Below are 12,130 nucleotides of genomic sequence, written 5' to 3'. Positions count from 1 at the left end.
CTATACTTGAAGTAGAAAAAGCCATCAAAGGCTTGAAATGTGGAAAGGCAGCAGGAGTAGATGATATTCGACCAGAAATGCTGAAGTATGGTGGTATAAGAGTCTTACAGTGGCTGCACTGCATAGTTCAGAAAGCCTGGACAGAGGGACGAATTCCCGATGATTGGAGTAGAGCTCTCATAGTACCCATATATAAAAAGGGAAATAAAACTGAATGTGAGAATTACAGAGGTATTTCCCTACTGAGTGTTACTGGCAAGATCTATGCAAGTATACTTGAGAAACGGTTGAGAAGAATTGTGGAAGAAAAGCTTGGTGAAGAACAAGCTGGATTCAGGCCACAAATAGAGCCTGTCAGGATCAGATCTTCACTTTACGACAAATAGTCGAGAAAGCATGGGAATATAACAAAGATCTGTATTTAAGTTTTGTCGATTTGGAAAAGGCATATGACAAGGTGCCAAGAGAGAAGCTATTCAATACGCTGCAGTTATATGGTGTCAATGGGGCATTATATCGAGCAATACTTAGTCTTTATTTGAGTTGTGAGTCAGCAGTTAGAATTGAAGGAAGTACAGGAAGATGGTTTAATGTTAAATCTGGTGTGAGACAAGGATGTACATTATCCCCTCTGTTATTCATTATCTATATGGATCACATTATGAAGGAATGTGGTATTAAACCTGATATCAAAATTGGAGATGTTAATGTCAGCTCTTTGCTTTATGCGGATGATGTTATACTTCTAAATAAATCCGCTACAAGTCTGCAAGATTCTCTGACTAAATTGAATAACTGTTTTAATAGATATGGTATGAAGGTCAGCAATAAAAAGACAAAGACAATGAAAATAGGCAGAATCATTGAAAATGTCAACTGTGTTGTGAATGGAGAACCTGTGGAACAAGTAAAACATTTCAGCTACTTAGGCACAATTTTTACTGAAGATGGTAAACTAAATATAGAAATAGACAACAGAATCAGCAAAGCTGGTATGGTGGGAAGTCAATTGAATAAATTCATATGGAATAAGAAAGAAATTAGTCGGAACACTAAATTAGCTGTATACAAGACTGTGTTCAAACCAATTTTAACTTATGGATCTGAGAGCTGGGTCAGAAGTAAAACACTTGACCAAAGACTAGAGACCGCAGATATGAGAGTCCTGAGAAAGATTAGAGGCGTGAACAGATGGCATCAATGGCAATATCATATTAAAAATGAGGATATTAGGAAAGAACTTGACATTGTCAGCATCCAGGAATGCGTTAGCAGAGCTAATCTCAGATGGTATGGTCACTTAAATAGAATGGGAGAGGAAAGATTAGCAAAACAAGTGTTCTCTGCCAGGTTGGCAGGAAAACGACCCAGAGGAAGACCAAGATATAGGTGGATTGATACAGTACAAAGTGCCTTAGACGATAGAAATATAAGATCTGATAATGTTGGAGTCTTGACAAGTAACAGACTGATTTGGAGGAAAATTGTAGATAGGAAGTTAGTAATGATGTAATTTTTTCATGTAGTACTGTCATATCCTGTACACCCCTTGAGGGTACATGGCAGGAATTTGATGATGATGATAACGAATCTTAAAAACCAAATATACTTAAAAAAAAAAAAAAAAAAAACTAAACAACTAGTAAGTCTATCCTTTTATGTGACTGGGTTTATAGCTATGTGTGAAAGGGTGGCATGTTTTTCAGCAATAATTATTGCTAAATTTGTGTTTTCATTCTATATGATTGAGCATATTCAGAACTGTTACATAAACTAGACAAATGAAACAACACTGTAAGTTACATACCAATAGTAGCATTTGCTACAGAGCAACATGTGCAGGACATATGATTAGAGTGGTGCAAAAAAGATATGCAATTTTTCAAATTTAGTTAATAATATTAAGTTAATTTGTGTTACTTTGTTTTTTTTTGTGTGTGTGAAAGGTCAAGTTGTTCAGCTTTTAAGAAAAAGTTGTATATTTCGTATTAAAGTAGATAGAACTCTTCATGAAGGGCAAGATGCCAATAGTTAGAAGCTAGGCTCCATGGGAGATGGCCACATCAAATTCCTGCTCTTAATGAACTAAGGTTTGAAGATGCAATTAGAATGACAGAAGCAAATGGAGAAGACTGATACATTGGGTCATCAGTCCTCAGCCTTGGGGAGATTAACTAAGAAGAAGGGACATGTAGAGAACTATTTCCCATAAGAGAGATAACCTTCAGTTCCGATATATTTGGTGAAGCAAGGCTTCTTAATTTCTTTGTATGAAATTTTCTCTTCGCCTTTTGAAACATTAAATATGAAATTAACCCTGGATATATCTATAGTATCCCTGAAGTTAAAACTAAAAAATAAACCCTACTCCAAAATTCAAAGAAAAAAAAAAAAAATTTATACTCAAAATCTAACAAAAAAAAAAAAAAATCTTGAATAACATGAATGGCTCAAAGGCAACTGGTTCTGATGTAATCTTACCCATTGCATTCCTGAACTAACATATGTTCTTTATCATCTATCTATCCACTAAACTGTACTCAGCTGGCATCCACCCTACAGCATGGAATCAAGCTCATATATAACCAGTTCCCAAAAAGAGGTGATAAATGTCTACCTTCAAGCTATCAACTTTTGTTTTCACCTCAATTTTGTCTAAAATAATGGAGAAGGTTATCGGCAGTCAACTTCAACACTTGAAGAACTATTAACTAATTAGTGACCACCAGTATGGATTTCATGAATCTAGATCCAGATGTGATCTGATTCGCATCATGCACCTCTGGACCCATTCCATGCAAAGGTTTGGAGAAACCTGTGCCACTGCTCTTGAAATCTTCAAGGCTTTTGGCAGGGAGCATCTAAGACTTCTCAACATGTTACAATCATATGGACTGCCTTTGTCCTTGTATAATAGGATTATTTGTTTTCTCTCAGATTGATCCCTATATTCCCTCTGTCCAAAAAGAAATCGAACTTTTGATAGAAAAGAAAACACAGGCCAATAATTATTCAAATCATTTATTTCAATCAATACTCTTCCTCAGCTTTGATACAGCGTTTGGCACAGTCAATTAATTTATTAAATTAGTTTTTTTATAATCGGTTTTTGGGATACTGTTGAGGATCATGGTTACTGCAGCTTTACCGTTTTCAATGGTGTCGTATTGCTTTCCTTTCATCGGCAAATAAAGTCAGGGGTAGAGAAAGAAGTCACCGGGTGCTAAATCAGGTGAATACGGAGAGTGATCCAACACAAAAACGGTCTCACAATGTTCGAACGATGAGATGGTGCATTATCGTGCAAAAGTGACCAGCTGCCTGCAACACGATATTCATGCTGTACGTGACGGATTCTTGCTATCAATTGCTTCAAAATTTCGAGATAAAACTCACCACTGCCCGTTCGGCCAGGCGGAATGAATTCTTTGTGGATAATGCCCTTGGAATTGTAGAAACAAATCAGCATTGTCTTTACTTTTGACTTCTCCAAGCAACTTTTTTTCGGATGCCCCTCTTCTGGTGGTCTCCACTCAGCACTCTGTTTCGGCCTCATACTCAAAACACCACGTTTCATCACCAGTAACGATCGTTTCAAGGAAGTTTGAGTCCTTACGAGCAGTTTTAATAAGGTCCTTGCAGTGTTCAATTCAATACATTTTTTGTCATCGGTCAACTTGTGGGGAACAAATCGCGAATTCAATTTATGAAGGCCCAAACTCTTGGTCAAAATGTTGTGCACAGTTGATTTTGGAATCCCCAATTCATCTTCAATCAATCTCATGGACGATTTTGGGTTTTCGGTTTCTTTGATGAAATCACACACTTTTTGGATGTTAACTTTGCTCAGTCCAGTTTTTGGACGGCCCGGTTTTTCATCATCCTCGAGCATCTCATGACTACTTTGAAATTGGTTCAACCACTCGTAAACTTGAGTATGAGATAAGCATTCATCACCATATGCTTTTTGAAGCATTTGATGCGTTTCGGCAAAACGTTTACCAAGTTTGACACAAAAGTCAATCACAGCTCTCTTTGAAACTCATTTCCCGAACGTTCATCAAAACACACTTTCACTCTTGGCACTATAACTCAGCTTCTAATGAAACAAATGCCTTCGTTAGTGTTGTGTCAACTATTTATGACATTTGTCTGCTTTCGACAACAAAAAGATAAACAGGTGGCACAACTAGTTTCTTCTATTTTTGAAAAGTTTGGTTTCTTTTTGGACAGAGGGTGCATGTAATGGTGGTCTTTCTTCTGATTTTCCTGTTAATGCCTGTTACCTTCAGGGCACTGTCATTTCACCCGCTCTTCTTGATTCATGTAAACACGTCTCATTGACTGCAAACTCCACTCATAAAACTATAAGGAGAGTTTGATGATAGCACACTTCACTCATATGACAAGCCCCCTGCAGTGCTTATTATAGCTTCAAGATCATCTATAATAAGCTGTCCTGAACAACAATCTCCACAGTATCTTTGATTAGATGAAAACAATCTAGTCAACTTCAATGCTTCCAAAACAGAGTTTTGCATGCTTTCTCACAAAATAAACCTCAGATCTTCTCCACTTACTTTTGATAATGCTCAGCTCCATAATGAAGATCAAATCTTTCTCTTCTTGGACTGACTCTTACTCCAAACGTTTCATGGCATAACCATATCACTTCTTTATGATCATTAGCATCCAAAAAACTTTGCTCTTTTCTGCTCAAGGCAGTACTTCCCTGCTAAACAGTCACCTACTCTGTATAAATCCCAAATCTGACCAACCTTGGAATACTACTCTCAGGTTTGGGGATGGTGTACCTAAGACCTCCCTAAAAATTCTGGATGCTGTTCAGAAAAGGGCAGTTTGGTTGATTAATGACATCTCTTACAGACTCTCTCTTCAGCCAATTTTCCATAGAAGATCAGTTTCTGTGTCTCTTCTACAGATATTTCCATGGCCATTGTCCAGCAAAACTAGCATCCATTATACCTCCCATTTCTACAGGAACTCGAGCAACAGCTGCTCAACTTGCCTCACAGTCAAAATGCATCATACTCACCAAACCTGCTACTATCTATCATCTTTCATTCCATCTACATCAATTCTGTGGAACAGCCTCCCCCTCTGAAGCATTTCCAAAGGACAACAAACTCCAAGTGTTCAAGAAGAATTTCAACAGAATACTCTACTCCTGACCACACACATATAGCATTTGTTATAGGCCCTTCTGCCTTTTGCATGTGGGAGTAACATAAAAAATAAAAATAAATGTTCTAAGAGAAAACTGCTTTTGTGAAGGATTTGAGTCTTATTTCAAAGAACTATGTTTGGTAGAGATAGTATCTTCTGCAAGTCCAGACTGCTCCAGCTAATGGAATTCAACAGAACAGAGATGTTTATCATGATGAACAGCTGCAGATCTACCAGTATGACAACACGATGGTAGGTAATTTGATAAACACCAAAGCAGGCTAAAGTTTATCCCCTGCTCACACACACAGCATTTGTTATAGGCCCTTCTGCCTTTTGCATGTGGGAGTTTATCCTTTGGATTCTAAAATGACAGAAATTTTGTTAATATAGTGAAAAGATATCTGAAAGCTAACAGATGTGACTCAGTGAGCCATTAGTCCAGAAGGTGATCTTAAATATAATTCACTTCTTGTGATAACAGGGCTATCTGGTTGATGAACAGTGGGAGGTCTATAACAGCAATATGATGATCTTAGTTTCCTTGTTTTTTGGGATGAAAACAATGAGTTTCCATATCAGCCTAGTTAACTTGCCTTCAGTTATGGTCTTTATAAAGATTCCTCATGTCCAAAATGGGATACAAATTTTCCTATCAAATAACAAATGGCACACCACCTCTGCAAATGCATTATGAAGGTTAGGGCTAGTCCATGGGATAAGGACCTATATTCACACACATCAAGGGATGCCTAGGTAGGACATAATGCAAGGATTACAGCATTAAAACCTGATTGCGATGGAGGCAAGGACTGCTTCTGGGCCACTCCCACCTTTTGACTTTTGAATAGATAATTAAGAAATTAATTCTAAAAGAACCATTCTGGAAAAGAAAGGAGAGAAACAGACTGCTTCTTCACCATCCCCCAACTCCTCCTGTACATAACTAATTAATCAATGCAATATAGGTGCTAAAAATTGCATCTCTGATTATGGAGAATGGTTGAAGGAATGTAAATTTCACTTTAGCAGAGAGAGAGAGAGAGAAGAGGTGACAGTAGTAAGTGAACTTTCCAGGATTAAAAATCAAGGGATTATTCATAGAACAGAAAGCAAAAGGGACCATTCCTAGAAGCTGTAAATAGAGAGTGGTGGAATTGTGCTGTTAATGCAAAGAATGCAAATAAGCTTAAGATTCAGTATAATAGGAATACTACTGGTTGAATGAGACTAAAGAAGAATTTGTTCACTACATGGAAGTCTGTCAATTATAATAATAATCAATTAAACTTTCAATGTAAATTGTGCACTTGAGAAAGAATGATGTTGAGTATTTTTCAAACCTGACTATATCTACAGTCAGTTGGTTAATCATGTTAATTTGCCAGTACACAGAAATGCTTCCACGTTTGTCTTTACTGCAATACTGAACTAGCTGTTAAGTGTTAGTTGGATGCCTCACCAGTGTCCTTAGTAGTATTAAAAGTGTGACGGCGCACTAAGTTAGAACCACCCGTACTTCGCTGAACAGCTTGCATGGACTGGAGAGCCATCTTTGTTAAACCAGCTTCAGCACTCTGCTTCTTTAGCGCTTCAATTGTATTCCGTAATTCATTCAGCTCCGAATCCTAAAAAAAAAACAAAAAATATTCTACAGAAAGAATTTTGAAATATACTTTAAAAATATACTACTTAAAATGAAGTATTTTATGTATCATAAAATCTACAGACGAGTAAGTTATGATTGATTTACAAGGTTCGTTCCCTGCTTTTATTTCTTATTGATTGGTTAAATATACCACCATAAAGAATTCTCGCTCTCTTAAGAGAAAATTATATTGTGAAAAACAAACACAGCAGTTCAATATCTGGGAACCATGCTGAGTATGAATAGGGAACAAATGTACAACTGCAACAGCTGAGATGAGTATTTTTCCCTCAATCTACTGGATGGTTGGGTAGCAATACTACTTTACTAGGGAATTATTATAGAACAAGGTGCTTTCCCATTGCCTTCCATGTCAAATACTATTATATATCTGTAGATGTGTGTGTGTTTTCATGGCACCAGTTTGCTGTTTTGAGGGACAAAAAAAACCGAGTTTCCATTAAAAATAAAATAAAATAAATAATCTCCATCTCTGTATGAGATCAGCTAACTCACCTTTAATTGAAAAATCCTGATAAAGGTTCTTTGCATCATAGATTGGATTCAAATCCAGGTCTTTATGATGAAAAAGTTTCGTCAAAACCAAATGAGCCACAGAGGATCAGCTTGAACGATTGGAGATAATGTATTAAACAAATGAGTCAACTTACTGTTATGCTTCATATTCTTTACCCCATCAATCCTTAGGATGGGTAGAGATTACTGATTTGGGATCACGACAAGTCGGTATGTCACTCCTCTGGTGCAAGTATTTTTGGTTGTATACCTGTGTGTTCACAGGTCCAGCAGTTTACCTGTTCTGAGGAATGAAAAACACAAGCTTCTGGGAGGGAAAAAAAAAAAAACCTTTTCACCTTCATATGAGACCAGCTAAACCATCATTTGAGAGAGACAAAAGATGATAAAGGTTCCTCACATCACAGATGGGATTTGAACCCAGGGTCTTTCCAATCAAAGGGCTTGTCTATATCAACTGAACTACAGAAGCTCTTTGTTACCAACTGGTATGTGTTTATTGGCTTAAAAAAAACTTTGCATATGTATTGTTAAAACTGTTTTCTTGGTCTCTTACACTTCCATTTGTTGATCTGTAGCGCCTTAAGGATACTGAAGATGAAGCTACATGTTTCAATTAATGTCCTAACTACTTCAGTTGACTTTTTTTTGAATCTTTCTAATACAGGTATTTGCTGGCTTCTTCAAGAAAAACAGTACAGGGAATATGGTCTTCTCATGTATAATCCTAATACTGATTATGTACTGAGTACCTTCTGCATTGTGGAACCATGTGCAAAGGGGATATCTGAATGATAGAGATTAGTTGGGCTTTTATGAAACTGGAGTTTTGTACTTTATTTTCATTATCATTTAAAATATCAATTAAGAAAGCAAAGGTATTGAAAGTTTTCTACCACAATGAAAATGTAACAATTTAGCTTAATGTTTTTCTATTTTTTATGATTATTGGTTTTCTTGCTATTGATCATTAACCCAAATATGGAGTATTTTCACTCAACATGTTACAAGCATTTACAGTCTAATTTGGCAGATGACAATAATTGCATAGGACAGAAGGATTAACAATGCAGATATATAATCATAAGAAAGTAGACCAGAAGGGTTTAATTATAACTAGGTCCTTGCAAGACTGAAGCATTTTTTTTAATTACCTTCATTTTAACCTTACTATGACTGTGATACATCTCAACTTAAGCCAATGGACAGAAAATTAAATGATCTGTCTTTTGAGACAATGATTAATATCATAAGAGAAATTAAACAGATTAATTATAAAACATTTTCTTTATTCTTATACTATTTCACATGTCCTGGAGCATCCTGAACAACTGCAAGTGTTTTTGCTTAACATGTACAGGCAATGTTGAGCAAAAATTCAAGATTAGCGAGATGAGTTCAATGTGCTAACTATAAAAAGAAAACACGATTGTATTCTGGTGCAATATGGAAGTGCAAAGGAAAAGTACAACATGCTGGCTGGAACGTTATTTGGATAAACAAGGTCCATGTACCCGACTGAGCAATTGGGGTTAGATCGACAAGTTAGCTACAAAAAGACGTACAATATAATTAAAACCAACAAGAGATATCATGTTGGAGGCTTAATGGATATTTTTCAACACTCAAAAAGAATTAAAATAGAATTTAATACTTCCTATATTTCGTCCTAGTCACTAGGACATCAACGGGGATTACAAAAACAATTAATGTAACATGCACACACACAAATCTTACAATACTAAGCCCAACCACGTGAGTGACACTAAAGTCCTATCTAGGTGGAGCACCCTCTAAGGGCGGTAGTAGGTGGCCTGGAATGTAAGGTGGGACCTCTGGTGATGAGTGTTTCCCAAATCTTTGGAAGCTTAATACAACCGTATTTGTTAAGGTTTGGTTGGTTTCTGAGAGCTGCTGCTGCTTCTAAGAAAAGTCTCTCTTTCTTGAATTTGCTGTGGTGGAGCATGGTGGTTTTCTTCAATGATACTATGTGGGTGGTGTCCAAAACGTGGTCAGCCAAGCCTGAATGGCCATAGTTGTGTTTAACGATGTACGACTTGTGTTCCCCCAGGCGGATGGATGCCGATCTGCCTGTCTGTCCAAAGTACGCAAGCTTACAGGAACAGGGTACTTTGTAAACTCCAGGCAGAGAGAGAGGGAGCTGATCTTTCGTAGAACGGATAAGGGTAGCAAGTTTGCAGTAGGGCTTATATGCTGTGTGTAGGTTATACTTTTTTAGTATCTTGGCTATTTTTTCCGAAGTGCCACGGATGTAGGGTATTGTGATGGCATTTTTAAAATCTTGTTGACGAGAGGGACGGGGAATGGGGGAGGAATTGATTATTTTTTTGATACTGTGTTCGCTGTAGCCATTGGAGAGGAAAGTGTTGTGTATGTGGTTAAGGTCGGTAGTAAGGGTGGTTCCACTGGAAAAAAAGTAGGTTATACTTTTTTAGTATCTTGGCTATTTTTTCCGAAGTGCCACGGATGTAGGGTATTGTGATGGCATTTTTAAAATCTTGTTGACGAGAGGGACGGGGAATGGGGGAGGAATTGATTATTTTTTTGATACTGTGTTCGCTGTAGCCATTGGAGAGGAAAGTGTTGTGTATGTGGTTAAGGTCGGTAGTAAGGGCGGTTCCACTGGAACAAAGATTGTGGGCTCTCTTAGTAAGAGTTTTGATGATGCCATATTGTTGTGAGGGGTGGTGGTGGGAGAGTTTGTGAATGTATCTGCCTGTGTGTGTGTGGGTTTTCTGTATACAGTGAAGGCAAGTGTATCATTAGGCAGGCGTGTGACTAAGGTGTCTAGGAAGGATAAACAGTTGTTCTTTTCCTTTTCCATAGTAAACTGGATTCTTAGATATAGGCTATTAAGATGACTGAGGAAGGAGTCTAACGTGTCTGGGCCATGAGGCCAAATAGAGAACACATCATCTACATATCGTAGCCAGATAGAAGGTTTGAGTGGGACTGAGTCTATGGCTCGTTTTTCGAAATCTTCCATATAGAAATTGGCAAGGGGGGGGGTGAGAGGGGGGAACCCATGGCAGTTCCCTCTATCTGCTTGTAGATTTTTTTTCTTCCAAGAGAAATACCCAAGAGTTCATGGCAAAGGAAAAGAGATCTAAGATGTCAGAGGGAAAAACGTTTTCTAACAGAGATAAGGTGTCAGTTAAGGGAATATTGGTAAACAAAGAGGAGATATCAAAGCTTACCAATATGTCTGTATTATTCAAGGTTAAATTTTCTGTGAGGGCTTTAAAGTGGGTCGAGTTTTTTATATAGGAAGTGGACCTTCCGGTTAGGGGGATCAGTGAGTTGGCCAGCTGTTTAGACAGTCTGTAGCAAGGTGCATTGGTGGCATCTACTATAGGTCTGAGTGGGGAATCAGGTTTGTGGATTTTTGGTAAACCGTATATTCGGGGGGGGGGGGGGGGGGGGGAACAGAAAGGTTTAAGTTTATTCGTGACATCAGGGGGCCAGGAGGTTACTTTTTTAAGTAAGATTTTTAATTTCTTAACCTGTGTTTTTGTGGGGTCGTGTTCTAGCGGGCTGTAGGTAGCGCGATCGCGGAGGATAATGTTCATTTTACAATTGTATTCAGTGGTATTAAGAACAACTGTGGCATTACCCTTATCCGCTCTGGTGATGACGATACTTTTTTCTTTGCGTGGTTTCAGGAGAGCCATGCATTGGGCATACGATAAGTTGCTTTTTGGAGGCGAAGAATGAGCGAGGATGTTGGCTACGTCTAGTCTGATGTTGTTGGCTATCTCCGACGGTAAGCGACCGATCCCCTGTTCGATGTTAACCATAACATCGAGCACCGGCACTTCCAGAGTATCATGGAAGAAAACCACCATGCTCCACCACAGCAAATTCAAGAAAGAGAGACTTTTCTTAGAAGCAGCAGCAGCAGCTCTCAGAAACCAACCAAACCTTAACAAATACAGTTGTATTAAGCTTCTGAAGATTTGGGAAACACTCATCACCAGAGGTCCCACCTTACATTCCAGGCCACCTACTACCGCCCTTAGAGGGCGCTCCACCTAGATAGGACTTTAGTGTCACCCATGTGGTTGGGCTTAGTATTGTAAGATTTGTGTGTGCATGTTACATTAATTGTTTTTGTAATCCCCGTTGATGTCCTAGTGACTAGGACGAAATATAAGAAGTATTAAATTCTATTTTAATTCTTTTTGAGTGTTGAAAAATATCCATTAAGCCTCCAACATGTCCTCACAGCACTTAAGCCTCTACACACGAACAACAAGAGATAATCAAGTGGAAACGAGCCTACTATGGACAAACAGGAAGAAATGTGAACATCCGCCTCGGTGAACACAAAAAATATATCCGGCACTTTCGTTATAACAAGTCGGGTCTGGCACACCATGCTTGGGATACCCCCTGCACACAGGATCAATTGAAAAAAAAACAAAAAGTACTGCACAGAAGCTTTTACAAGTCAGAGAGGTTGTTCCTGGAATCAACAGAAGCCCTGAAACATACTCCAAACCTCAATAAGTATGGCTGTATAAATCTACCAAAGATTTGGGAGACAGTCATCCTAAGACCAAATTAATATCTGTTTTTTTTTTTAAACTTAGATGGCACCTAATTAGGATTTTAGTCTTTGTGTTGCATGATATAATTATTCATACTAGTCCCACTGTTACACCGGATTGCGGTTGTCTCGTTACTGTAACAACTTTGTTTGTATGCTCTGAAGATGCTGGATATAATACCAGTGAA

The 12,130-nt window shown here is 38.0% G+C and overlaps 1 protein-coding gene across 1 annotated transcript in view; it reads right to left on the bottom strand.

The window, feature by feature from the left end:
- The window catches only part of LOC150099051 (neuron navigator 2-like), a 636,174-nt gene that overhangs the window by 207,151 nt on the left and 416,893 nt on the right, over window positions 1-12,130 (bottom strand). The window contains exon 19 of the mRNA XM_090405801.1: window positions 6,707-6,815. Coding sequence (XP_090261927.1) covers window positions 6,707-6,815 — 109 coding nt within the window. The remainder of the gene's footprint in view (window positions 1-6,706; window positions 6,816-12,130) is intronic.

This window comes from Typopeltis vanoorti, chromosome 15 (assembly GCF_054136105.1).
Source record: "Typopeltis vanoorti isolate ZY-2024b chromosome 15, IOZ_Tvanoo_1.0, whole genome shotgun sequence".
Classification (NCBI taxonomy): domain Eukaryota; kingdom Metazoa; phylum Arthropoda; class Arachnida; order Uropygi; family Thelyphonidae; genus Typopeltis; species Typopeltis vanoorti.
Note: the sequence above shows the minus strand (reverse complement) of the source record. Positions and strands in the feature narration are given on the sequence as shown.